The 27,096-nt window shown below is 49.0% G+C and overlaps 11 protein-coding genes across 11 annotated transcripts; 8 read left to right on the top strand and 3 right to left on the bottom strand.

Moving 5' to 3' along the window:
- Positions 1–3,367: 3,367 nt before the first annotated feature.
- VFPPC_01149 (peroxisomal ABC transporter) lies at positions 3,368–6,146 on the top strand (the record flags this gene model as incomplete). The annotated part of the gene is made up of 4 exons (XM_018281032.1): positions 3,368–3,997; positions 4,073–5,128; positions 5,229–5,682; positions 5,755–6,146. 4 exons carry the CDS (start codon positions 3,368–3,370, stop codon positions 6,144–6,146), a joined length of 2,532 nt encoding a protein of 843 aa, XP_018149528.1.
- Positions 6,147–8,336: 2,190 nt separating this feature from the next.
- Positions 8,337–9,498, top strand: VFPPC_01148 (hypothetical protein; the record flags this gene model as incomplete). Its single annotated transcript, XM_018281031.1, has 2 exons — positions 8,337–8,815; positions 8,886–9,498. The coding sequence occupies 2 exons, from the start codon at positions 8,337–8,339 to the stop codon at positions 9,496–9,498; spliced, it is 1,092 nt and encodes a 363-aa protein (XP_018149527.1).
- Positions 9,499–10,756: 1,258 nt separating this feature from the next.
- Positions 10,757–11,929, top strand: VFPPC_01147 (D-xylose reductase; the record flags this gene model as incomplete). The annotated part of the gene is made up of 3 exons (XM_022428210.1): positions 10,757–10,901; positions 11,040–11,830; positions 11,894–11,929. 3 exons carry the CDS (start codon positions 10,757–10,759, stop codon positions 11,927–11,929), a joined length of 972 nt encoding a protein of 323 aa, XP_022284724.1.
- A 342-nt stretch (positions 11,930–12,271) lies between these two features.
- VFPPC_01146 (protein phosphatase 1 regulatory subunit SDS22) lies at positions 12,272–13,543 on the bottom strand (the record flags this gene model as incomplete). Its single annotated transcript, XM_018281029.1, has 3 exons — positions 12,272–12,288; positions 12,366–13,244; positions 13,306–13,543. The coding sequence occupies 3 exons, from the start codon at positions 13,541–13,543 to the stop codon at positions 12,272–12,274; spliced, it is 1,134 nt and encodes a 377-aa protein (XP_018149525.1).
- A 938-nt stretch (positions 13,544–14,481) lies between these two features.
- Positions 14,482–15,534, top strand: VFPPC_01145 (alpha/beta superfamily hydrolase; the record flags this gene model as incomplete). The annotated part of the gene is made up of 2 exons (XM_018281028.1): positions 14,482–14,746; positions 14,825–15,534. The coding sequence occupies 2 exons, from the start codon at positions 14,482–14,484 to the stop codon at positions 15,532–15,534; spliced, it is 975 nt and encodes a 324-aa protein (XP_018149524.1).
- A 1,284-nt stretch (positions 15,535–16,818) lies between these two features.
- VFPPC_13011 (BTB/POZ-like protein) lies at positions 16,819–17,758 on the top strand (the record flags this gene model as incomplete). The annotated part of the gene is made up of 3 exons (XM_018290788.1): positions 16,819–17,003; positions 17,065–17,468; positions 17,523–17,758. 3 exons carry the CDS (start codon positions 16,819–16,821, stop codon positions 17,756–17,758), a joined length of 825 nt encoding a protein of 274 aa, XP_018149523.1.
- A 1,478-nt stretch (positions 17,759–19,236) lies between these two features.
- On the bottom strand, positions 19,237–20,795 carry VFPPC_01144 (COP9 signalosome complex subunit 12; the record flags this gene model as incomplete). The annotated part of the gene is made up of 5 exons (XM_018281027.1): positions 19,237–19,690; positions 19,742–19,803; positions 19,863–20,094; positions 20,152–20,444; positions 20,511–20,795. The coding sequence occupies 5 exons, from the start codon at positions 20,793–20,795 to the stop codon at positions 19,237–19,239; spliced, it is 1,326 nt and encodes a 441-aa protein (XP_018149522.1).
- A 911-nt stretch (positions 20,796–21,706) lies between these two features.
- Positions 21,707–22,438, top strand: VFPPC_13010 (60S ribosomal protein L20; the record flags this gene model as incomplete). The annotated part of the gene is made up of 4 exons (XM_022428858.1): positions 21,707–21,713; positions 21,772–21,956; positions 22,032–22,208; positions 22,280–22,438. 4 exons carry the CDS (start codon positions 21,707–21,709, stop codon positions 22,436–22,438), a joined length of 528 nt encoding a protein of 175 aa, XP_022284723.1.
- Positions 22,439–23,401: 963 nt separating this feature from the next.
- Positions 23,402–24,073, top strand: VFPPC_13009 (GCN5-related N-acetyltransferase (GNAT) domain-containing protein; the record flags this gene model as incomplete). The annotated part of the gene is made up of 1 exon (XM_018290786.1): positions 23,402–24,073. The coding sequence occupies one exon, from the start codon at positions 23,402–23,404 to the stop codon at positions 24,071–24,073; it is 672 nt and encodes a 223-aa protein (XP_018149520.1).
- A 331-nt stretch (positions 24,074–24,404) lies between these two features.
- VFPPC_13008 (hypothetical protein) lies at positions 24,405–24,950 on the top strand (the record flags this gene model as incomplete). The annotated part of the gene is made up of 2 exons (XM_018290785.1): positions 24,405–24,471; positions 24,538–24,950. 2 exons carry the CDS (start codon positions 24,405–24,407, stop codon positions 24,948–24,950), a joined length of 480 nt encoding a protein of 159 aa, XP_018149519.1.
- Positions 24,951–25,393: 443 nt separating this feature from the next.
- Positions 25,394–27,073, bottom strand: VFPPC_13007 (guanine nucleotide exchange factor synembryn; the record flags this gene model as incomplete). Its single annotated transcript, XM_022428857.1, has 5 exons — positions 25,394–25,499; positions 25,561–26,681; positions 26,743–26,819; positions 26,913–26,951; positions 27,037–27,073. 5 exons carry the CDS (start codon positions 27,071–27,073, stop codon positions 25,394–25,396), a joined length of 1,380 nt encoding a protein of 459 aa, XP_022284722.1.
- Positions 27,074–27,096: the final 23 nt, after the last annotated feature.

Genomic DNA, 27,096 nt, shown 5'->3' with positions numbered 1-27,096 from the left:
TGTGAGTGGAGTGCGTCTTGAGATGAACCAGCAGGGGTGTGGTGGTAGGGTAGGATCTGTAGCAGTGCGGGGTGCAGGAGACTCGCACGTGCTGATTACCTGCAGAATACGTCAGAAAATACAGTGTTATTTGGCTCATCCGCACCGTATCAAGTTACTCCCGTAAGCTGCGGGACCTGCCGCCCCAGTCTCAATCTCTCTTGACCTGTGTGTGATGAGCAGCCGCCAAGGTCGCTCATCTTAACAATGGGGTCTTGATGAAGCCAGGAAACATCACCCCATGCAAATAAATTATTGGGCGTCGATTCTGGGCCCCCAATTGCACTCTCTCTTCATGCTTGTGCTTTCGCTAGCACCAATCCAATATTAGGTCCGACGCCAGTGTTCTCTTGGACGCCGCTCTGCAACGCGGGCCGCTATGTTGGCGACTAACTTGAACCTTGTGCTGTTCCCCCTTCAATATTCTAAGTTCAATGTCCCTCTGGTTCCACCAGACGTCTGGTCAACTGGTCAATTCTGGTCCATTTCGGACTGTGTGGTCAAGCTGGTAGTTCACCTGAGTCCTGGTGCCACACAGCGCACACCAGCCCACCATGCACAAGTCTTAGCTGCAGAAGCTGCAGACTTGGGGAGTTACCACTGACTCCTGGACAATTAGTGCTGGTCTTCGGAGTAGTCTACTCTTTTCTTATATTTCTTTTCTTTTCTTTTTCTTGTTGAGGCTCCAGCGGTGCCTGAAGCTTGATGCTTTGCTTCGATGTACCCTATCCAGGTGTGGTCATAGTGCCTTTGGCAGGGCTCTGTGTTTCGGTTGCCAGGTCCAGCTGAGGGGGTATCTCAAAGCTAATTGCGCAAATCATACTCCGTACTGAACAGACGAGATGTCTACTGTAACCTAAGAAGAAATACTACTGTAAGACCTCTGGTGGTTTGTGGGGATTTTGGAGTCATTTGGGCCAGGCGGTCTCTATCACCATACCCCGTGTGACAGGAGTGGACTGAAGGGAATTGTGTGACTTTGCGTTCCCCTCCCCATCAAAGCTACTCCGTACGGAGTACGGAGTACACAGGTGTGGTTCAAATGTTGGCTACCACCAGACGCAATATTCAATGACAGTGCCCAGGGCGTTCCCCCGAGAGCACTCGGTGCGCCATGTTTCCAAATGTCCTTTCTGCGTGCCTCTGTGCATCGTTGACTGTGGCTTTCCTAGTAGCCAAATTTTCCTCTATGGTTGTTACTGCTCTCCGGCTCAATTGACGCTTTTCTCAAATATTCAGCGTTGATGCAGTTCCACGTCGCCAGTCTCCTTCCCAAGTGCTCTGTCACCCCGAAGTGACCACACTGCATGTTCAACGGCCAATTCGTCGAGTGAACTACAGAGTACGGTCCAGACAAATGGCTCGATGCAAACCCGTACATACCTAGGTACCTAGGTACACTGGACAAGACAGCGTCAAACAAGGAACCACCCACTCGCTTTTCTAGGTGTTGTTCCAGCTTCTTGATTGGATCTGTTGGCGCCCATCATGTGTACCCCAGCACGCCTGGCCAGCCAGTGTGCTGTGATGCTCATGCATGCTGCCGAGCCTGGCTTGCCTCTCGGTCGAGCGTCCCGCCTGCACCGCCAACTCTAGTCGAGACCAGGCTGCGCTGGGCCGATTGTTGAATGGACAGGAAGTAATGTGGTAGTATTGGCGGACGGACACTTTGCGCCGGAACATTGAAAGTTGACAGACACACTCATCCTTTGATATGTGGTCTTGTTCGTTCCGGGATAGAAATAGGGACCGGTCCGCTTAGAGACTCATTGTTGGCACCGGCAGTCTTTCGCTACAGGTATTTGTCCACAACCAAAAATACACCAACATGTGCATCACGAAATAGTAGACAAACAGCAGTAAACCATCAGATGTGATATGCAGCGTAGCCTCTCTGGCCTTCTCAGGGCACCCACCCAGCGACTCTCCTCCCGAGAGATTGCCGCTGGGGTCTGGTTCGCAACAATGCACTTTCACCCAGAACATCATCTACTTAGGCAAACATTCTCGTGGGTTTGCTTGCTGTATCTCAGTGCTACCCTATACATACAGTGGCTCTCTCTCTCTCTCTCCTTTTTTTTTGTTTTTTTTTGTGCCTGTGCCAGCACTATACTTCGCTGCACCGCTGTATGATTTCACTTCGCTCTTGTGCAGCATGCCATAATTTGAGGTCAGTATAGCAAATGACGAATTAAATCTATCTTCACTGTCCCTGCTTATCAATATCCCTTGCCCTGCGCTGTGCAGGCTACTAGCAGGGAGAATGGCCATGGTGCAACTCCGGACTTGCAATCAAAACTCAGGTCCGGATTGAGAATCACTGTTTGAGGCTTGCTTGCCTAATATTCGGGATGAAAGTGTGGTGGCACACCCCTTAAGTCACCCAGCTCCGTCAACTTAGAATGTAATAACTCGTCAGCGTACAGCGTATCTCACGGAAGAGTTGCAATTACCAGGAGGCGTTTCGGAGTCGATCTTCCAGAAGCTGGCTGAGATGGTTCGTCCCGGCCAAGCTCCGGCAGCGCGGGATCCGTGCTATGCCAAGTCACGTTTGTGTCTGTGCGTCATTTCATCATGTGATGGAGGAACACACCAGATGTTGACCACCGCTTGCCTGAGGCATGCATGTCAAGAGCTGCTGGCTTACGATAATGCACTGGGCATGGAACGACATCGAGTCGTGCTGGTCTCAGCGCTGGTCAATTGGTACCAGACTAAAGTTTGCGCTTAAGGCGCAGAAGCTGTTTGCCCCAGATAACCGGGTTAGCACACCCGCCGCCGCCCGCTCACAATTTGTGCTTCCGTCCCCCAGATCTGTCAATCCACAGCAGCCTCTGCTTACTCCGCAGAGCCTGGTCCAATCTCACTCGACCCCAAGTGCTTCAATGTTGTTGCTGCCCCGTGCGGGTTTGAGAGCTTCCAGCCAGCAGCTGCTGCAGTCCAGTCCGCTCCACATTTGCCGCTGGAACGCTGTGCTTCGGCACCAGCTTCGGGGGCTCTGAGTGCTCCAGTCCTCGTGGCAACACTGAGTGCCTCGGATACGCCAAATGCCAGCCTTCACATGCTGGAGTAATGCAACTTGACAGGACCAGACCAGACGACACCTCATTGATCCATGCTTCCACAACCATTCTTTGACGTCAACTTAGCAGTTGACACATTACACATTTTCGTATCACTGCACACCACCCCTCAAACATCTTACAACGACGGACCATCGAGCTGCCGGTTGACTGGACCAACTGTTCCTCGCAACGGGGCTTCATGATCGCGCTGGTTTGGTCGCGCAACGTTTTCGGCATCACGTTGCGAGTGTCCAGCAGACGCCATGGCCGCACAGTCCAGCCTGAGAAGGACGGCGGCGGAGGATGCCCTGGCCGCCTTTATTGATAAATGGACGTCTGCTGCGCGATCAAGACTGCGTGGCACATCAAAAGTTACACGCATTCTTGCTACGCTTGCCCTCACTCTCACAATCGTTCTTGGAGGTGAAGGCTACCGCCGACGATGGAAGCGACAACACCAAGAGCGGGAACAAGGCCGCAAGTTGGTTAGGACGAACTCATGGCTTCACAACAAGGATGGGTCTAGAACGATATATGTGCCATATAAAAACGGAACTTCCAAAGTTACTATAAACACTACGAAACCATTGACATTCGAAGCGCATCGCCGTCTCTTCCTGAACCCTCCAAGGGTATCCGGCCTAGGCGATGGCACTGTTCCTTCAGCGCAGGCAAAACCAGGGTTGAACCTGGCATTCTTGCACCAGTTTCTGAGCCTTCTCAGTATCATGATTCCCCGCTGGTCAAGTAAGGAGGCCGGTCTGCTTCTAAGTCATGGCATTTTCCTGATGCTTCGAACCTATCTGTCGCTAGTCGTCGCACGGTTGGATGGTGAACTTGTTCGGGACCTGGTGGCTGGAAACGGAAGGGCCTTTCTTTGGGGCATTGCCAAGGTACGTTCTATCCATCCTATCGGCATGTGTGCGACGGGCCATTCCATACCGAATACTATACTTATATTTCAATAGTGGTGCGGCCTTGGTGGATTTGCATCATACACCAATGCTATGATCAAATTTTTGGAGTCCAAAGTATCCATCGCGTTCCGTACCCGCCTTACCCGGTATATTCACGACCTATACTTGAACGAGAATCTTAATTACTATAAACTTCACAACCTCGATGGTGGTGTTGGTCATGGCGCGGATCAATTTATCACACAGGACCTGACCCTTTTCTGCGCTGCCGCCGCTAACCTATATTCGTCCCTCGGAAAGCCCTTCGTGGATCTCTGTGTCTTCAGCTTTCAGCTGTACCGGTCCCTCGGCCCTCTGGCTCTCTCAGGCTTAATGAGCAACTATTTCTTGACCGCCAGCATTCTTCGCAGACTCTCACCTCCCTTTGGAAAGCTCAAGGCCGTCGAGGGCCGCAAAGAGGGCGACTTCCGCAGTCTTCACGCCAGATTGATTGCTAACGCCGAAGAGGTCGCCTTTTACGGTGGTGCTGATATCGAGAAGACGTTTTTGAACAAGGAATACAAATCGCTAAAGAGCTGGATGGAGGGCATCTACATGCTGAAGATCCGGTACAATATTCTGGAAGACTTTATCCTCAAGTACAGCTGGAGTGCTTATGGCTATCTTCTTGCATCCCTCCCTGTGTTTCTACCAGCATGGGGTGGAATTGGCGGAGCAGCTGAAATGGTTGACAACATTGAGAAAGGTGGCCGTGAGCGCAATAGGATGAAGGATTTTATTACAAATAAGAGACTCATGCTGTCTCTGGCGGATGCCGGAGGCAGAATGATGTACTCTATCAAGGATTTGTCTGAGCTTGCGGGATACACGAGTCGAGTGTACACACTGATTTCGACTCTCCATCGCGTGCATGCAAATGCATATTATCTCCGGAGTGGACAAAATGAGCTTTACTCACTATCTGACGTACAGGGCACCATTCAAAAGGGGTTCGATGGCGTTCGATTTGAGCATGTACCTATCGTTGCTCCTGGCTTGTGGCCTCAGGGAGGAGACGAATTGTTGGACTCGTTGTCAATGATTGTTCGCAATGGGGAGCATCTTTTGGTAAGCACATTCCTACGGCGGCCCTTTCTGGTTCGGCCCATGATTCTTCTTCAACCCCAAACACTTGCGCTGGACGGGAAGCTGACGCCAGTTTTCATAGATTTCTGGCCCCAATGGCGTGGGAAAGAGTGCAATAGGCCGCATTCTGGCAGGTCTGTGGCCGGTCTACCGAGGCTTGGTTAGTCGCCCAAAGAATATCGGCCAAGATGGGATCATGTTCTTGCCACAAAGACCGTATCTCAGCCCCGGAACGCTGCGTGACCAGGTCATTTATCCCGACGGCCATGTCGACATGAGGGAGAAGCGAAAGTCGGAAGTGGAACTACAGCGAATCCTGGAGGAAGCGAAGCTGGGCTACTTGCCAGATCGTGAGGGTGGATGGGATACTCGGAAGGAGTGGAAGGATGTGCTCAGTGGCGGCGAGAAGCAGAGGATGCAATTTGCAAGACTGCTGTATCACGAACCTCAATATGCCATTATCGACGAGGGCACCAGCGCTGTATCAAGTGATGTGGAGGGCCTTTTGTACGAGACGTGCAAGGAAAAGGGTATCAGTAAGTGCAGGCAATACCTTGACGCTGTTTATGTAAAAACAATTGTGAAGCTGACCCCCTTGATTCAATCAGCTCTTATTACGATATCTACCCGAGCATCACTGAAGAGGTACCACACATTTAACCTGATGTTAGGCATGGGCGACAGTGGCGACGAATGGGAGTTTGAGCGAATTGGTACGGAGCGGGAGAAGATGCAAGTTGAAAAGGAAGTCCAAGAGCTACGTGAGCGTCTGGCAGAAGTTGATGAGCTGAAGAAGCGGCGAGATGAAATCGAGCTGGAGCTTGCTTCGGTCTGGACGGATAAGGGAGAATCTCTGGCTGCACCTGAGTACACACAAAGGGAAGGCAAACAGGAGCCAGTGGAGACCAAACCGGGTGACGAACTGGTAATGGTGGAGGAGGATAACGAAGAGGACGAATTCGAAGAGACGAAAGAGCAACCCGACGCTGTGGCTACATAGAGTGTATTATGTAAAGTATGGCATGCATGAGTATAGACGTGGCCAAGATGGTGGGCTGTGCATATTATGTCGTGTGTATATGGGCACATATGTTGTTAATACATGGCTGTCATGAGCAATTGAAACTTAGCGTGGGAGAAACTCAAGTCGCCGGGCATGTCCTGCATTTAGATGAATACGACTTCATGTTATGACTTGACGAGTTCCCGGCTTTTGATGACAGTGGTGATGAGGCGAGTAGACAACATTGAAAGATAGCGGTCCGAGATGCAGGACATGCTTCTCCGACTACGGTCTGGTTGATCCGGAAATACTCAACTTGCTTTTCGTAGCCTGTACTCACAGGGACCCTTGAATTTGGGTGGTAATTGCCGCGGAGAAACACAAAGAAACGGTTGAGAGACAGTGTGCCGGAAATGCTGCTTTGGCTCAGGACTTTGATGATCAGAAAGGCTGGCTGGTGAAGAGTCCGGTGGTACACTGCCTTCGCGGAGGCTTTTCGAGTGTTAAACATGCATCATCTCTCGCGTGTGCTACGGCCCGTGGTGATGAACAAGGTGCGGGCGACTTTTCAATTGTAGCGGGACAATGGGAATGGTTTCCCGAGACATGAGATTCATTTTACGAAGCCAGCGAATGGCTTTGATGCCGGGCAAGAGGGTTGAAAATGGAGTGTGGGCGGATGATCGACGACATATCCACGGAAACTGTCTGGTGTGGTGGTCAGACGTCACTGACAACTGGACATGGAGGTACCAGACTGCATGTGGGAGAAGGGGGTCAAAAGACTCAAAACTAGGGAGATCATTTGATGTGAGTGCAGATAGCCGGCAGTTGAGGGACATGGATTGACAGTTTGGCCCTTATGTAGGGTCTCCCTTGACCTGCTTTTGCAAACTCAAGGAAATAACAGGAAACAGGGCGAAAGCAGTCAGTCAACTTGACTCCTTTGGAGAATCTAGTCCTTGCGTCCGGTAATAAATAAGTCGGGTTCGATGACATGGTGATTTTGGGGACATTGAAGGGCGAAAGAAGAGGGCGGCGCTGAATTGAGCAGGGTCAGATTGAATGCAGCAGATGGCGATGGACAACATTGAGTAGAGCAGAGATCAATTGATGGAACCAGCTGTGTCTGGTCTGGTGCTTTGAGTGAAGTGCGTAGAGTATGGAATCAATGCGTGCGTTCATATTCGAAAAACGTGTTCTCATACCTATCTGGTGTACGGAGTAAGTTATTCTTGATCACAACTTGAAGTCAGAAATTACCCGGTTTGGCAGTGCACAAGAAGCAATCGAAGCTAATGCACGCCACCACGCCGCCTGTGCAACATCATCATCCATCCAACCAGCCAGTATTGAAGCCAGCCATATGAAGCGTGCAGGCATTCCCCAGTTAGAGTTGACTTGACCCCAGCCTGCAAGCATCAGACCACATGCAGTTGACCTCTGTTACTACACCGACCATTCGGGAGAAAGTAACACTCTGTCTAACTGTAAATACTCTGGCTGTTCACTACATTGTTAATGGGCAAATCTGTCCGCTTTTGTGTATCCGTGCATCAAGTCCATAGACATTCCATGCGTACACACGGTTGCAATCCATCCCGAATGGTGCCAACAAATTCACAATCAATTGATGTGCAGCTCGCTCGGTTGACGCTAGTACCAAGATGGACATGGGCTGCACATGTGTTGGGAATGTCTTGTGTGCCCGGGATACCTTCCTTTTCTCCCCTCACCTTGCTTCCTTTTTTCTCCCTGACTACCCTTTACGGTCTCACCATAATGTCTCTTGTCTCAATTGTTTTTATTTTTGCCTCGGGGTCTCGTTGCTTTTATTATGAACAAGATGAACCGCTCAAGCTGTCGTAATGAAGTTCTTGGCGGGGCAATCAATCACAGGATAGCTTGTCTTGTCTGGTCGTAATGGCTTGTTTCTTGTGCACTTAGGAAATCTTACATGGACTTCTCCTGAGTTTACTTTCTTCATTTTGCCTCTTCTTTCTTCCTTTGGTTCTGTGGGTGGCTTAAAATTTCCCTAGACTGTTTGCGGGATCTTGTCGTTCTGGAATCTGGATTCAGACGCGAAGCTCGTTTCGTGTGATTCGGCTTCAGTCTCGGTCAACACCGCTTCCCATCGCGGAGTGAAAGGTATAAGCAGTCACAGAGCTCCTTTACACTCGGACAATCATGGACCAACATATGGATGAGAGCACCCCCATCACGCCAGTGGCCCCCGAGCCATCTCCTGGGTCATCAATCTCTTCGTTGCCATCTATGCCACCAGCTGTTCAACGGCACATTGTCACGGAATATAACGATGCAGTCTACAATCCCCGAGCTATCCCCAAGATACCTCTCCGTGTACCTCAAAAGAATCCTCGACGAAGCCTTGGACCGCCACCTCATCCGGGCTCGTATGTGCCTTCCTCCCCTGCCAGTACCATCACGAGCACGGGACACTTGTCTCCCCCTTACAAAGCGGACTCTGCTGCCGGAGAAATGGATAGAGAAGATGACAATACCACTCCTGAGGCTGAGCAAACGGACGAAAAACATTGGTTTGAAGATCGAAGGCGTTCTCGGCGGTTCCTGGTCATCGTCGGCATTGTTACTTTGATCATCATTGTTGGACTGGCAATCGGCCTGCCTCTGGGTTTGAGAAATAAGTAAGTCTACTATACGTGAGACTGTTCATATTTGTCAACTATGATCAGACGGCTAATCAGCTTCACCTAGAGTTTCTACCCAAGGCAGTCAAGCCGACGACGCAGACGGCTCTGGTCTTCCTTTCCCGGCTGGCTCATTTTCTTTCAAGACTTCTCTTCAGAAAACCGAAGCGGGGTGTACATCCAAGAATACTACTTGGAGATGTGATCCTACGACGCCAGGTGGCTCAAGCACCTTCTATTGGGACATTACGCAACTGAACTACTACACTTACACCATCACGTCCAGCCAGAACCCCTTTGCTCCGGACTTTACCAACGTCAGCATGAAGATTCGTGACTACAACAAACCCACAGAACGACTCGAATTCTCTTTTCTGGTGAACAAAACAGTCATACCGTCAGATGCGGGTTCTCCAACAAACCGTGCTGCCAAGTGTGCCTATGCAGACACCAAGTTCGCAGCAACGCTGTACACTCGAAAGCGTGGCACCACTCTCATTGACCCTCCCGCCCACCACACAAAATATGCTGCATGGCCGGGAGACATGGAGATTGTTCAGTCACTGGACTCGACTATTGGCCAACCTGTTTGTCAAGACGCCATGAGTCACCCGATTGCAGATGTTAGTGCCGGCCCAGGGACTTGTCAGTGCCAGTACTCCAATACCGACAGCCAATAGACATCAAATTGGGACCGGAAGGGGCAAGGTCTTTGACACCCTGCTTGCATGTGCATAGTTCATTCGTTGAAGCTCTCGGCTGCGAGTGCCGAGGTTCGAGTCTCGTTCAAGATATTATCGGGAATCTTGTCGATTCATATACACTTCTTTAATGGGAACCTAGATTCACTTGGGTCGATACACGCTGCTTCTGTTCCCCTTACATTGTTTGGCAGTATAGTCTGCCCATACAAAGAGGGTTATGCTAGTAACATTGTGTTATGTTTTGACGCCAAGTTAGATAATGGTAATGAAAATTTATACGATTTGCCCTCTACCGCATATCATCTGTAGCGTGAGCAATGGTGCCAACAGGAACTTGCATTAACCTTCATTTCTGACCTAGCTCGCGGTGGCTCTCGCTATGACCTCGAGGATGTCACTGAATGTCAGCTCAGTTGGGAGCAAGCCCTCAAATTTCAATGAAAAGGACCGTATTTTCCTTCGTTACTTTCAGACGGTTAAGACAGTCAATCACTTCCCGTTGTCAATTACTGGTATGCGAAGGAAGCGTGGTTGTAACAACGCGAGGCAAGCTGGTGGTGGATACGCGGGCCTTCCGGCATCTTTTTTCTCGTTTAACCGTGTGGGCCATTTTGGAGCATCTCATATCAGGCTAAATGATGAGTGGTTCTGTTCTCTCTCTTTTGTCGACCGGAAACCAGCCTTGGGCGGTTGTGCAGCGAGAAAAGATTCATTGCAAAACACCGAGATAATAAATAAAATAATGCTAGCTGAGTCCTGTTGACTATGTTTACACTAAACCCGGAGCCAAATCCTCTAGTTGGGGGGATTCTGGCATCGGCAAGCATGTCAGGTTGTATTGGTAGATCTGAGCTGTCAGGATCCAGCTTCATGTTCCAGAAGATTGCCCCATCAAGCCAGGCCAGATCATCGGCATGGTGTGGTGTGGCTTTTTGCAGGCTAAAGTGTAAAGTGTAAATGTGCCTTTTTGGCAATTCAATCCATCTATTTAAGCTGATAAAAGGCAAGAGGACCCTTGGAAATAGCCATGCCAATCGGTGATTAAGCCTTGTGACAGTCGATGTCATTGTTGGAAGGACGCATCCCCGCCCTCGCAAGTTGCACTGGTTGAAGCTTTCCTGCAACATAAATAGCCGAATGCTCGTTTGCATCTTGTTTGTCTCTGGTTGCTTGATTGAAATTATTGTCTCAACTTTTTTTGCATTTGATACATTGCTTGACGAACTGAATCACCATGGCACCCGCATCTATCAAGCTTAATAGTGGCTACGAGATGCCACAGGTTGGTTTTGGCCTTTGGAAAGTCGACAATGCCACTTGCGCCGATACCGTATACAACGCAATTAAGGCTGGCTACAGGTTGTTCGATGGAGCTTGTGGTAAGTTTGCATCATTGTGATCTCCCATCATTACCCAGAGTGCGCGACATCTTATCCGGACTCATATCATCAAGACTCGGTACCCACAGAAACATCATATTCCTCTTTTCTCCTCAGCTCACATTTTATTGCGCTTAGACTACGGGAATGAGAAGGAATGCGGAGAGGGTGTAGCTCGCGCCATTCGCGATGGACTTGTCAAAAGAGAGGAGCTATTCATCGTCTCCAAGTTGTGGCAGACCTTCCACGAAAAAGACAAGGTTGAGCCAATCTGTCGCCGGCAGCTAGCAGATTGGCAGGTTGACTACTTTGATCTCTTCCTGATTCACTTCCCCGTTGCACTCGAGTACGTTGATCCTGCTGTTCGTTACCCTCCTGGTTGGTTCTACGATGGCGAGAAGGAAGTTCGCTGGAGCAAGGCAACAAACCAAGAGACATGGACTGCCATGGAGAGCCTTGTTGATGCAGGATTGACGAGGAGCATTGGAATTTCCAACTATGAAGCGCAGGGCATCTATGATCTGCTCAAGTATGCTCGTATCCGTCCCGCAACACTCCAGATCGAGTTGCATCCGTATCTGCAGCAGCACAATCTTGCACGTCTTGCCAAGGCCGAAGGTATCGCCGTCACAGCCTATTCATCATTCGGTCCGACAGGATTCATCGAGCTCGATATGGATAGAGCCAAGAACGTGGCTCCCCTCATGCAACATGAAGCAATCACAGCCATGGCCACCAAACACAACAAGACTGCCGCGCAGATTCTTCTGAGATGGGCAACCCAGAGAGGCTTGGCTGTAATTCCAAAGACATCGAGGCCAGCAGTTATGGCCCAGAACCTTGAGAGCACCGACTTTAGTCTGGATCAGGCAGACCTAGATCGTATTGCCAAGATGGATCTCAATCTGCGATTCAACCAGCCCACAAATGTCAGTGACAAACACCACCAACAAACCTTACGCTAGTTTGACAAAGACTAACTCTTTGGCCAGTATTTTTCGAGCGATAAGTTGTGGATATTTGGATAAAAAGGCACTTGTCACATGTTTTCTGTATAAGAGTCACGAGATGGACGATGCATCTGGCAATGAGATAAAATATACAGTCCACTTGTATTCAACCAAGAAACGATATTGTATACTCAGATTGGACGAGTCATCTCAGCTGCTAGGAAAATAACCCAGTCGCATTTCTGGCCACATCATAAAGCTCAACGAGAAGCGTGAAGTACTTGTCATGACATATCTGTACTATCGTGTGTCCAAATACCGACTTGCAGCCCTGCCAAATAAGAGGTCAAGTTGTATTTGCATATATGGAACGCCGAAAACGCCTTGCTGCTTGTCTACTTTCACTTGCTAAATATGAGCCTATACTTTGACGAATGCTGCAGGATAAATGTTAGCTTGCATATTCAAAGAACCGAACCGCGAAGTTTGGATGAGGCCCATCTGGGCAACTTACTAGCATCGATCTGGCTCACTTGTGGCAACGCCAGTCGCACCTTGTTTCTGTATAGAGCAGGACCACGAAGCTGAAGTGGGTTCCCCTCAAAATACACAGTGGTTAGATTCTCCTTGTCTTTCAACACCTTTTCTACCTCGCCAAAGTCGCCAATTTGATTATAGCTTGCCCAAACTTCTTCAAGCTTGCTCAATCCCTCGAGGCCCTTTAGACTGCCGATTTGGTTGTTGGATATGTCTAGGATGGTTAAATTGACATTTCCTTCGATTCCTTCCAATGATTCCAAGGCGTTGTGCGCAATGTATAGCTCTTCCAGTTGAGGGACCTCCTTCAACGGAGAAAGATGCCGAATCCTGTTTGACTGAATACTGAGGAGCCGGAGGCTTGATAAGCCGCCCAGGCCGGTCAGCTCGGTAATTTTGTTCTTGGCCACCCAAAGCTCCTCCAGGTTTTTAAGATTATCTAGATTCCTCATCTCTCGAATACGATTAGACCCCAGTTCAAGGGATGTAAGCTTTTGAAATGTGTCCAGCCCCTCAATCCTGCCAATCTTGTTGGCGACGAGAAACAGATCTTTGAGCCCCGTCATATGGCTGATGTTCTTGATATGCTTGATTTTGTTGAAGCTCAGGTCCAGACTCGTGAGGTTCTTGAGTTCGTCCATGCCGCGCATATGTGAGATGAGGTTGTCGTAGAGATCTAAATCCTTCAACGTGGCTGCCAATGGTGCTAACCCTTCGATTTCCTGTATACTGTTCTGACGGAGGCAAATCCGGACGACGTTCTTGAAGCGCTCGAGTCGAAGGGAGGAAATGGAGCCGATACGTGAGTGCGAGCACATGATTTCTTCGCTGTCGGAGTCTTCGCTTTCAAGTAAATCTATTGAAACGATCTACGTTAATCCACAGCTGAAAGCTTGGACATGGGTAGCGCAAACTACCTTCGTCGGCTCTAATCTCTTCTCCAGGAAGGACATTGCTATCGTCGGAGTACTCGGAATCGGAGAGGGCCTCTGGGTTTGTCAACAAGGCAGATTTAGGGACACGAAGCTTCCCATCCCATCCTTTACTGTTTCTCATCCCGGGACTCGCATCTCCTTCTTCACGAGGGGCAACGCGGTCATCTTGAATATCAATATGAAGGGGCTGGCTGCCATCCTTCTCCGGGGCAGACGTCATCGCGAACAACGGGCGGAGGTAAACGTTTTCGATGTTGATGAGGGGTCACTTTGGTCGATTGTTTTGGCGTAGACACTGGGAGGAAACCGTGCAGCACTGGGTAAAAACAAAGGGCGAAAGTACTCAAGAGGAGGCGAAGTCGGAAGGTACCAATAAATTTAACTGGAGAGGATATTTGAAAGAGTGAAGTCGCCTGGTGGATCTCACAGACTTGGAACTTCTGGACGCAGACAAGGCAGGTGTGTGGTTTACAGATGAACAAACGGCGACCAAGCAGGCAACTTTTGATTTGGTCTGTCTTTGACCCCACCAAGACACTGGAGAGAGAGGCTTCAGGGCCATCCGCTTCAATTAACCACTGATGACATCAGGCCACATGCATGCTTCAATGTTGTGAGAAAGTGGGGCGACTCACCAGTGGCCAGCCCTGCTCGCACGGCACCCATTGATCAGCCTAGTCCAGACATGACTGGACATCTGGAAGCTACATACCTACCTACCTAGGTAGCTATTTATGTCTGGTCAAGCACAAGGGCGAGAGCCATCAGTTTGACGCAGCATTGAGCGTTCCAACATGGAGCAAAGGTCTGACGGGTATTTTTGAGAGCTTTGAGAGCCCGCCGCCGACATTGAGACCCGAAAGCTACGACTATTACTATACCAAACATTTTGAGTTGGACCAGACTTGCACTTGACGCCCCTCTTTGCTGAGATGACACCACTCATCGACTCAAGATACGATGGTGCTATTGTCTCGTGGCCAAATCCTCTCGAGGGTGCCGTTTGCCGCGAGAGGCTTGCAAATTGGAGGCTGCTCAGCTAGAACGTTCCAGCTTCAACAACCATTGAAAACAAGACGACTTCATATGGCTCCATACCTTGTCCCACCCGTGTTCTTCACCGGGCTGTTAGTTGCGTTGTGGTGCTGGAAATGCACCATGTTGGTCTTGCTGCAAAACGCGATCATCTACAACCCATATCTTCCGCCGAATGCGCGAAAAATGAAGATATCCGACTACGCTCGCTATTATCACGGCATACAGTGGCGGGAAGAAAGAATAAAGTCCCTAGACGGCACAGAGATATCACTCTGTGTAAGTCATGTTGGATCTGGAGACGTATATACTCAGAAGAAGGCTAAATGTACATCTGGAGATGCCGCCAATGCGACGAAAACAGCAGTGTACATATTGTATTTTCAGGGTTAGGACGCACTTGCTTATTCCCCTTTCTTTGCTCTTATATTGTTTAGCCAAATCGAGCTCCTAACATGTTACAAAGGCAATGCATCTTCTCTCCCTCCGCGGTTGCCAGATATCTCAAGCGTTTTGGACCAGCTACATCAGGAAGATGATGCGTTCCACTACACCACAATAGGTGTCAGCTACCGTGGATACTGGACATCTCATGATCGACCCTCTGAGAAAGGCATCAACAAGGATGCCATCGCAGCTTTGCACTGGTTATCTGACCAGCATCGCCGCAACTCTGAGCAAGCCGAACAACGGAGACCGATTGTCGCTCTCTGGGGACAGAGCATAGGGTGTGGCTTTGCGACAAATTTAGCTGCGTCAGAAGCTTCCTCGGCGAGGAATCTGCCCATTGACGCTCTGGTGCTGGAGACACCATTCACAAATACACGCGATATGCTTACGAGTTTGTACCCCCAAAAGTGGCTACCGTATAAATACCTGTGGCCATTCCTCAGGAGCCATTTGGATAGTCTCCAGAACTTGGAATCGATTGGAAAGAGGCATACCGGGACGCAACAACTCGAAGTGTATGTAATTGAGGCAGGAAAAGACGAACTGGTACCACCGGATCATGGGAAGAGGCTTCAACGGCAATGCGAAGACGCTGGTCTTCCGGTGCAACGTCAAACAGTTCGTTCGGCTCTTCACAATGAAGTCATGGTACGCCCAGAAGGCAGACAGGCTGTTGCAAGATCCATATTGTCAGCAGTGCGGAAAGCTGCGACCAAGGCACAGTAGAAAGGAAGTCTCACATCGCCAAGCAATCGCAATACAGCAGTGGAAATAGGACTAAACTTTAAAATCCAACAAGTGTTTTTTTTTTTTTTTTGAACCAACTGGACGGAAGTTGGATCAGCAAGGAAGATGAAGCCTCGGCGTTTTTGGCGGCAGGGGTGTAAACTAGCTTGCTGGGTAATGGTGCGAGGCACCGTACTGCATCACTAAAACAGTACTCCGTACATGTACAAGGGGTTTCAAGTCAATTGATTACCTAGGTACTAGCACCAGCGCCAACAATAAGCACGGAGTTGATGTGCAGAGACAGAGAATGGGCCAGCTCAATTCTCGAGGCTGCGTGAGGATCTGCTATAGCTGTTTCATGTCGACACTATGAACACAGCTCGCCAGCTTGCAAAAATTTTCAATTGATACCAATTGATGACTTTGAACCTGTAATACATATTTGTCTTTTTTTCTTCTTAGTTCTCCCTACAAAATTTCTCAGTTACATAGGAGGAAGAGCAAAGAGCACTATCACTTCTAAATCGTGGTGAGAGGAAGGCTGCCTGAACATCTCCACAGCCATCACCAAGCTTCAACCAAACTACTCCGTATTCAGCGACAGAGCAACAGCCTCGCCCAGCAAAAAGCAAACTTACCACACAACAGGCCCACTGCTCCTGTTGATATCCTGGTCCTCCCAGCCACCCCTCCCCTGCTTGTGCTCTGACTCAAAGGCACCTGTGTGAGAGTACCTGGTCATTGCTTGGATGCTCAGAGTGAGGCCAACAAAAAAGGTGACCTAGTTTTCTCACGTGATATCGCGCAGACATCGTGTACCCCTTAACACGTCAACTCTGACTGGCCGCGCGTAGGACTCTGAGGCTATCACCATGGACCAGCTTCCTTGCAAGCGGGCCACATTTGGGCACTTAGCCTGGTTGGTGGCAGTCTTAGCCATGTAACAGTGATATTGATGAGTCCGCCCGATGCCTGCCACCTGGGAGCATGGAGCACTCTCCTGAAGTTTATAAAAGTGAGCCCCCTCGCCCCGTCTCATGCATCCATTTTTTCGTGGCATCTTGTCGGCGCCTTAGGTAAGTTTTCTCGCAGCCTCGCCAACATTTGAACGCCGCCAGTCATCAACAACCGCCATCGAGTCTTCCACCGGTTTCGTTTTCGGTCTTTTTGGAGTTTGCCTTGTTTGTCCTTCCTTCATCGTCGATTTCCCTCGTTGCCTTTTTGTTGCTCATACACCATACGGCTCAACCACAATCCTGTTGCATCCCACGCACCACTACAATGTTCAGCAGTAGCAGACGCTTCGAGTCTTCGAGCAAAAGCTTTTCCAAAGGACACAAAGTGTCGAAATCAAGCTCCTCATTCAGCCGGGACAGCGGTGTCAGCAAGAGACGCCATGAGTCTCGTCATCGAAGACCAACAACGGCTTCCACAGCCACAGCCAGTGATGACACAGTCATGGGCGGGTATGTTATTTCTTTCTCTCTCGCACGCTACAAAAAACTGGTTTTTGACTCGCAAATCAAGTAACATGTCGTCTGCTATTGTAACGCTGGTCGTCGGATCTGAGCAACGACTGTTTGCCGCTCACGAAGATGTTCTCTGCTCGAGTTCTTTCTTTAATAACGCTCTTCGAAACACATACATGGACCCTTCTGCCAAGAAAATCGCTCTTCCTGATGAGGAGCCAGAAATCTTCAGCTCGGTTCTCGAATACTTGTACAAGGGAGACTACTTCCCACGACTGATGCATAACAAACGTCGCAATTCTTGGGAACTAGAACCTGCAGACGCAGAACGTGCAATCGAAAGCACAGTGTATCATCGTGGTATTGATGGTGACTTGCTTAAGGACACTGTCATCTATTGTGCTGCTGAAAAATACGGCCTAGATGAGCTCAAGAAATTGGCTCTTCGGAAACAGGGCTTGCGTGAGTTAGGCTGCCTCCTCTTGCCCAAATTTGAATCTGACCGAAAGTGAATAGAATCCGGCATTCAGTGTAGCACCATTTTGGCATCTGCACGCTATGCGTATGCAAACACGCCAGACAGTGATTCAAAACTGCGGGCTCACTATTTGGCTCTTATTATTCGCTCTCGTAGCACTTTCAAGCGTAGCGGGACTATGCAACTCGAAATGTACAATGGCGGGACTCAGCTTTTCTTCGACCTTTTCGTTGCCTTGTGCAACCACGTCGATGATATCTCATCTGCACAGTAAGCTAGCTACTAAGTATGTCCTCCCGTGTTCGACATCACGCTGACTCTGAGCTCCTGCAGAGGCACGCCAAGGTCTGGCCGCCACACTTAATATTGAAGGTTTCATGATCAAGCCTCACCGTATCATCCTGCTATGGTGTGATACATTTCCACTTAATCCAAATCTATACATATAAACCAATTTGCAAGGTCAACAAGAGATACAAGATTATGCGTTAAGGTATTTCTGTTTTTCGGCGTAACGGTTTAAGCGCGGTTTTTCTTTTCCTCTCTTCTTTCGACGTTAATTCTGGGGTCTTCTGCACTTTTGCATGACTGGTCTTGAGAATTGGATGGAGCATCTTCCACGTCTCCTCTCTATTCTTCACGTTTCCGAATAACCCATGTACAATTACTCTTCTCCGTCCAAAGTTGGCACACTTTTCCCTGGGTGGTCTATGGTATTTTCACTTCTTGGGTGACACAAAAGTTTATGCCCTGTTGATGCTTTTTTTTTTTTTAATGAAAGGGCTATATGTTTGTAGAGGTTATGTCTATGACTTTGGCGTCCGTTTTGTGGACTACATGTACAATTACATTCTTGACACTCATTATGCACCTATTTAGCAAAAGATGAGGTTGATATCATGTATATCTTTGCTCTCGTTGTGACTGAGAAGCACATCAAGAATTCGTGAAACGTGCAGAATAAGGGCAACTTTGTATTCATTTACTGCCCAATGTCTCAAGAGGCTACGTCGCCCTCCGCTCGGTAAATCGCTGAAGTTACTGTGGTGACAAGACTTGTAGACTTGCATGACAGCGGTGACTCATATCAGCACGGCCCATGAGTATGATTGCACACGTCACCGTGGAGGCAGATCCTCTTGTCATGCACGATCCACCTCCTGATACTTTGGGGCGAGCATGCGTATCATCAGTTCATCAGGCGGATTCCGTTGACTCGGTAAGTCTTACGAACGAGATTCTTTGCATTAATTTTGCTTGTCCCCAACGTCATCCAAGGATTTTGTTCCAATTGCTTCCTGGCAGTTTCATTATCTGTGTTGAGCTGTGTCGGTTTCACTAGTCACATACGGCCACACATTGGAAGCCTTAGACCCGACGGCGAGGCTGTCGTGACTCTGGGCTGGGCGGTACGTGTTGCATCAGTTCGCCATCGTCACAATCCCCTGCATCCTCAAAGTTCTTACTTCTTCATAACCCAGTTCCTGGAAAGGCGCCCTTCTTTGACAAAACCACGATACCCCGTTCTCGCGCAATGTAGCCCTTCATAAGATCCTAAACAACGGGAATTAGCGGAAATTCATACTACCATAGCAGGTCTATGCCGGGTGCGTGCGACACCTTGTTGCCTTGGCTCCTTGAAGTAAACCATATGGCTCTTTTGGGCCAAGGCGAAATGTTACGACGCAACCACCAGATGGCGCTTAAGGCTGATCCTCAATCACAAGACGTGTCCCCCGAGGTTGGGGGCCGTTATGGTGAGCTTGGAACAAGGGACAGGAAGTAACTTGCCTTGTAGATCATGTTCGCCAGCAGGCATTCCACCTCATCGGTATCGACAAGCTCCCCTCCGCTACCCATGCAGATTGCGGCCCGGAATTCTGAGACAGGAACTCTTGTTCTGCGGACAGGAGTGGTCTCGCCGTCTTTGGGTTCATCAAACCCGCCAGCAATGAAGACCTTGCGTAGCAGGTTGCGCAGGGCGATATCGCGGCCGCGTTCTAAAGTCAAGTAGATTCGTTTCTTGACAAACTCATCCTCGCCCCTTTGTAAGGCTAAGTCAAAATTTCGCAAGTCTCCTCGCTTAATGCACTCTGCCAATGGGAGGAATAATTCTTGCAATCGAGGATATGGCCGAAGGAGGGCTTTAGTAGGAAGAACATGACTAGTTAACAATCGGCAAGGGATGAGATAGGTCAAAATGCGTCTATTACTGTTAGTTGTCTCATTATGTGGCATTGGAACATCATTTACTTACTCTGCATTGCTTTTAGCATCCTTGTGGCACAGCTGCCATGCTTCAATCAGATGCTTTTCAGCCTAGCCCATGTCACATTAGCAGCCAAGGGAGCCATGCCAAAGTTTGCCAGCGAACATACCTGAACATAGTTTTCCTCGAGAAAGAATAGAACGCCTTCGTAATATTTAAAGGTGACTCTCTGGGCTCTTGGAAATGCTTCCAAAGGGGGCATATCTCCCTTGTCGTTATAAACAGACAGCGTTTTCAGGATTGTTCTCGACAACGATGCACTGTTGAGCTTAAAGTATGTTTTGAACAGCAAGTTGATGACAAAATATATACCCCATTTGCGGGACTCCTCTATCGGGGCCCTATAGCAGTGGTTTGATCAGTTTCTCAATCAATGTGGCTTGACAAGAGATTCTCACCTGTCGTTGAGGCACAATGTAAAAATACGCTTTAGATGCTGCTCACAGTCTCTGAGCTGGCCCTGTTTCTCCAACTCCGGGTCAAAATCATCCTGCATTAATGATGAGGCTCCAGAAACATCATTGGAAGATCGACTACGCTCGTCATCAGACTTGATAGCAAATAATCTCAGATACTTCCCTACCATGTAGAGCGTAGGGATTGTCCAGGCTTCAAAACCAGAGTTATTGTATCCTCGAATCAACATAGACGTAAGCTCCTTCCATGCCTCGTATACTTTGGTCCAGGACGACTAATCAATAGAAAGTTAAATTAAGCGGAATTTGTTTTAGTCGGTGGCATTTCAAAAGCAACTCACCTTGCCACTCTCTCCAGCCAGAATCTCACCTATTGCATTCCAGTACGCCACGTACACTTCAACCCATCCATTAATTTCATCTTGACCTAGGATTTTCCGGGAAGAGGTTTGTGACTTGATGAAATGTTTGATGTCTCCCTTGACACTATGAGCGTTGCTGCTCTGCCAAATGCGCCTCAAGCGATGAGGCTCATGGGGAGGAGGCACTGGCGAGATTGTTTGTGCTAACAAGTAGCCATTTCGCAGCGCATGAGCTTTGGAAAAATCTTCGAATAATTCATTCATGTTGACCAGAGCCTGTGCGAGTAAGTTATGGCTATGATTATTGCCTACCAGTGGGAAGACAGAGAAATGCCAGCTTGGATGCCTGTCACTTAGCTCCAGTATTGGTCCTCTCAGTGTGGAATGACCAACACATGCAGTCAATCTGGGAATTGTGAGCTGGCTGATGGTTCCACCATCGCATCAGACATTGGACAGAACCGGCCAGACCAGCTTGGGTACCGTAACTATGACCAAAGTTGGCACACACAGATGCCCCACACAAAACGCAGGTTGATTGGCCACATGAAGGACTGCCGATTTTCGCTTAACGTGATACTTCACGTGAGTACAGATTCCCAGAAGGTGGATCTATCTGTATCCCATCAGCCAATCACTGGCCGGACCTAAGCCCTGCGACCTTGTCGTCCTGTGTGCCCTCCCCACCAACCGCACACAAAAATTATCGCCGTCTCCCATCCAACTTTGACAATCACCAAATTTCGCCAGTTGTCGAAGACATTGACCAGCGTCACCGTAAGTCAACTTATTGGGACATAAACTGAGACGATACTAACACTTCTTACAGATGGGTAAGCTCTTTCCGAATTTTCTTTCTGTAGTTGTGCCTTGTTTCTGGAATCGCCACGAATGGGACGGGATACATTCAACAAGGATCGCCGACCAGGAACGAATTACCGACTTTGAGATGCGGTCGTGATATTTTGACGACATCGAGCACAATACAAGGGCTAGGGTTCTATTCGACTGGATGAGGTTTTTGTCGTCAGCCCGATGACCACGGGTCAATCGTTTCGACGCAATTTTTCGTCCCCCAATCTCGAACTACCACTGGATATCTTGATGCGACACACGATTGAACAGCCAGAAAATCGACCCAACGATATTATTGACTACCTCGACGGCGAATTCCCATGGGCCGTCATTAGACGACAAGACATCTATCGGAAGCGAAGAAGCTAACATGAGATTCCAATAGGTCGTCTTCAGGAATACGAGGTCATTGGGCGCCATCTGCCCACCGAGGCCAACCCTACCCCAGACATGTACCGCATGACCATCTTCGCTCCTAACGAGACGGTCGCAAAGTCCCGATTCTGGTACTTCTTGCGCGGTCTCCGAAAGGTCAAGAAGGCTACTGGCGAGATTGTCAGCGTCAAGGCCGTAAGAATACACCCGATCACTCACAAAGACAAAGTTCGTAATTGCGGGACACGAAGCTCACAAATGTGATAATAGATCCACGAGAAGCACCCCATGAAGGTCAAGAACTTTGGCATCTGGCTGCGCTACGACTCTCGGTCGGGCACTCACAATATGTACAAAGAGTACCGTGAGATGTCCCGTACGGACGCCGTTGAGGCTCTGTACAGCGACATGGCTGCCCGTCACCGCGCCCGCTTCAGGTCGATCCACGTAAGTACACACAAGTTTAATGGCATAGCTCGATGTTGCGGAACGGAGAAAGTACTAACACATTGCCTCAGATTCTCCGTGTTGTTGAGATCGAGAAGGCCGAGGACGTCAAGCGCCCCTATATCAAGCAGCTCCTTCAGAAGGGCCTGAGCTTCCCTCTCCCGCACCGTATTACCAAGGCTAGCAGCAAGAAGGTGTTCAGCGCGAAGCGACCTTCCACCTTCGCTTAAAAATGTTTCTGGTTTCGGGGATGGTTGGGCAAGGTTCTGCGGGTGTTTACTACGGATCATGGACATATCAACTGCATTTGCCTGATAAATAGCGGGCAACGAATGAACCAAAACTCTTAAATGTTACGTGATGGTGATTAAGAGGGTGACGCGATTCGATGCCATATCGGTATAGGAGTCTAAAAGGAATGCACAATTTTACGTCAATCCTGCATGTGCCCCTCCACCTCGGCGAGGTTGTTTTGTGCCGAATATGAAGTGACAAAGCAAGTGAACGGGCTCGTAGCAAACTAACAGGCTAAAGATGATACCCTTCTCCAGGCTTTCCATCCGGTCCGCGATTGGATCCAAGAGAATGGGCGAAATCTAGCAAACCACACAGAAGTGTAGTTTATGCGCGCCAGTGATTTGTTATTAATGATCATATCCGGTGGTAACGTCAAGACATTGAGACACAACGGGCACCTGGCTTGTAAACTAAGCTTTTTCTGAATTATGGGTTGATCCACCGTAACACAGATGTTGCAAATCAACCTTTGAACGTCGGTAGCAATTGACTACTAACTGGAGAAAAAGGAAGGTGTCCCCAGTAAGAGATCTATGTGATGCTATGAGTGAGCAGAAATATTAAACCAAGTAGCTACATATTCCTGTTCGTGCCAAGACAAGCAGCGCGGCGTTTAATTCGGATTCGTGTACGGTACCCTCCATGAAGCATCATTGGGGGCACTCGGTCCATGACTCACGCAAGTCTTAAGACTCCCCATTCCACTATATTTTGAAAAACCAGCAGCGTGAAATTCGTTTTCCGAGATACGAGCGTTTGATCTCTCTCTGTTAGACATTGCCGGCATACTCGGCGAACTAGAACCGGCCCTTCCGTACTACTATCCAACGCCAAACCATTACTTCGACACGAACCCGTTGGGACTTCACGACATAGTGAGTGTACTTGACGTCAGCATGATCACGTCCTCTCCACTAGAATGGGTTACAGTTCGGACAACCCTTCCGTTGTCTCCCCTTCCACTCTTGGGCACTCGCCCAGAAATTAGGACTGGGCGACTTGTCCTCCGGCGCACACTGGAAAGCGATCTGGATGGTTGGCATGCGCTTCGCCTGCAGCCCGAGGTCATGAAATGGACCGGGCAGGGGAAACCTGATCCAGACATCGCTTGGTCTAAAGATAAGCTGAAACAAAGGCTCTCGCCAGACGGTGACTCAAAGTACGAATACATCGTGTGCCTAGCCGAAACAGGAGAGATGATAGGAACGGCGGGTAGCCACATGCTGGTCGGGGAACTTGGATGGCCTGTGATCGGATACATGCTTCGGAAGGAATTTTGGGGCAAAGGATATGCGACAGAACTTGTACATGCCTTCTTGAAAGCCTGGTGGGCGCTGCCCCGAGCCGAAGTTGACGTGAAGGTAGAGAAGAGCACCGCTGTGGAGGGAGAAGACGGGAAAGTCAGGGAATGCATTGTTGCGGTGACTCTTGACAGTAATACGGCAAGCCAGAGGGTTCTGGCAAAGGCAGACATGGAGCTTGTTAAAGCCTGGGAGGAAGTTGACAAGCATGACGAATCGCTTACCGAGACTCTATATGGTTATGTGGTTAAGCGGCCGTTGTCGTAATTGAAATCCCAGCCAGCTTATGCGGCACACGAGCAGGTTCTGTTGGGTTGTATCATATCCGACAAACACAAGGCCATTCACAGTCGCAAATAAAATTACGATTGAGAGAATTCTGTAGATGGAGGTGGCATGAGGTGTTCTAAGCAAGGGGTTCGGGATTGATCGCCATTCGAGCCAACAGACTGGGCGGTATAAAAACTGGAGACTTCACTGTTGATTTCTCACTCAATATGTTTTCTGCTTCGGTGTCATCCTGCTGACTTTCGTCGGTTGTCGTCCTCATCTCCCCCCATTGTTACATGCTCTTTTCCTCAACTCTGCCGTCAAAAATATGCAGATCTCTGGTCCACCCTTGGTCGCTGTCGCGACTGGAATTGTCGGTTCCGCTTGGTCAGCTGGTACGCGTCAGCTTCCCGTCTATATACCTTTAGCTCTACTAATCAGCAAGCTGTGACATATTGAAGGCGCCATCGCATCATTGTCACTGATAGTTACGCCCTCACTGAAAGCATGCCCTGAGTCCACAGCCCAAACATGGGCTGATATCTACAAGCGCGGAGCAGACCTGATGCCAAAGGTGGCGCTTGGGGTTGCTCTCGCATACGGATACGTTGCCTACGATGCTCACAGCCGCGGCGTAAAATGGATTGGATTCGCTGCCGCTGCTACCAGTTTGCTTGGAATTGTGCCGTTCACCTTGATCGTCATGAAGAAAACCAACACATCGCTGCATGAGGCTGCCAGAGCAGGTACCCCAGGTAGCGATCGCGTGGTGAACGGCTTATTGGAAACCTGGACCCTGATGAATTTTTCGCGGAGTTTATTCCCGCTTGCCGGGGCTGTGATCGGTGCCATTTCTTTTCTCGACGCTCTGTGAAACTAGGAGCGTGCAGATATTGAGAAGAGCACGGGTGAAAGGGCCTGTTCGGTGAAGACTGCCACAGCCATGGCATGGCATCGCTGAGATGATGAATATACGCTACTCCAACAATTGCAATATTATATTTAAAGCAGTTATATACTCTTGAAATGTCGTAGGTTACGCAGTGTGGACGACTATTCTGCTGCAAATGAATGCCAAACAAGTTCCAGCACAGGGAATGCATAGTTGAGCATAGTAGAGTAGAATTGTTTGCGAGCTCAACTTAGAGTCCCAGCTAATGGGTTTGTGCTTGAACCCTTCTATGCAAAATGTCTCAATATGGTTTCGCGTCATATATCATTCTTTCCGTCTCTTCGATATACAGTAGAGATGGCCCTTGTCCTAAATTTGTCTGTAACAAAGGATTCTGATTCTTTGATTATCACTCGGCTGGATAATTAATCCAAGTCTTCAACGCAGTCATCAGATAGTTCTTCAAATCTACCTTCCTGGATCGCCTTCTCAACAGGATTCTGGATGTTCACGACACCAGTCTTTTTCAGTCTGTCAGTTTTGTCAGCCTTAAATCAGCCAGCACATGTCAGGGACAAGCGGATGTACAAACCGTTCAAATAGAACAAAAAGTCGTTCTGCTTCCCGTTCCTTCTCTTCCTGCGTCATCTCTGGCGCATCGGCAAACTTTTCTTTATCCAAAAACTGCCCAGTAATAGGATTGACGGATTTTCGGATACCAGAAACATCATTTTTACTGAAATTTCCCGTCGCAGAGGCAGGAACTGGAACATTGTTCTGGAACAAAAAGCCAGAGGCAAACCCATAGCCAACATTTTCGACAAACTTGGATGCGTCTTTGTCTGATAGGTCGAAAAGGAGATGAGAAATAGCATCTCGCAACGCTGGGGCCGTTGGGTTGGTTGAGTTCTTCAGCAACTTCGACGGCAGGGAGTCGGAACGACCAAGCACACCCTGCCGATCCTGTGCGGTCGGCAAGAGGCACTCGCGCAAGTTCTGTTGGACAGATTGTGGCGCATTTCCATACAGCCTGGAAAGCAGACTGACTACCGGAGTGACAACCGTTTCGAGATCACTACCCGTGTACGCTCTAATGCCATTATCCAGCAACTCCACGAGCCTTGAAGTAATTTTTTCGGGCTCATTTTCGGGGAATAAAACTGATTGGCTCTGTTCGGTTTGGAGGTCCAGATTCAGAAGGGAGTTGACTAGGGGTCCAAAGGGTGAATCCAGGGGTTTGCTTTCAGATATATCTTGCTTCCAGAGTAAGGCGACGATATGCGGGACTGCAGGGGTGAATGACGACACATGTGCCTTTGAGAAGTGTGTCACATTAAACATGAGCTTCAAGGTCTCCCCAAGCGCCAAGTCTTCCATCGGGTTTAAGGTCCCCTTTTGCTTTTCTGATAAACTCTTTACGTGGCGTCCCAGATTATTAACCATGTGTTCTGCCAGCTGGTGATTTTCGATCATGTCTGCCAGGTCAACACTGGTACCGTATGTGGAGAGGAACAGGATCCTGGAGAGGAGGAACTCATTATCCCAGCTACCTGTTTCGAGGTGATTGCAAGCTTGAGTGGGATACCCTTGGTCCACAAACATCTGGCGTGTCTCCGGCTTCAACAGCATAGCATTGGCAACTACTCGCAAGGCAGCCCGTGAGGTATCATTCGATGTGTTCTCGAATGAAAACCTCAAAAGCATAGTGATTCCCTGGGAGGCAGTTAGCGTTGGCCGGCTATGGGGACGAGTATGGAGGGAGAAATCCACAAACATCCTTTGTAAATATGGGATCTGCGTACTTGGGGTCCCTTCCGTATATCTTGAGCTCCTCCAAGGCATCGTTGCGATCTGTGACATCCCATTAGAACTGAACAACATGGAGTGTTCCTGTTTGGCCACACATGCCTTTGGGTAACAATGAAATCTTTTCGAGATCGTTACTGAGCTTATTCACCAGGTCTGTCACAGCCTGAAGCTTGGCTGGTAGATAGAAACAGTTACGTATGTATTAGCTTGAACCGGTTTGTCGTGGGCTGATTGTTCCTAGGATGAGCAAGGGGCTTACCTGGCCCGGTGGCAGTTCCCAAGGCTATCGCGGACATGATAAGCAGGTCTCAACCAGGAG

This window comes from Pochonia chlamydosporia, chromosome 1, assembly GCF_001653235.2.
Source record: "Pochonia chlamydosporia 170 chromosome 1, whole genome shotgun sequence".
Taxonomy (NCBI): Eukaryota; Fungi; Ascomycota; class Sordariomycetes; order Hypocreales; family Clavicipitaceae; genus Pochonia; species Pochonia chlamydosporia.
The sequence above is the reverse complement of the archived record's forward strand: the minus strand, read 5'-3'. Positions and strand labels throughout refer to the sequence as shown.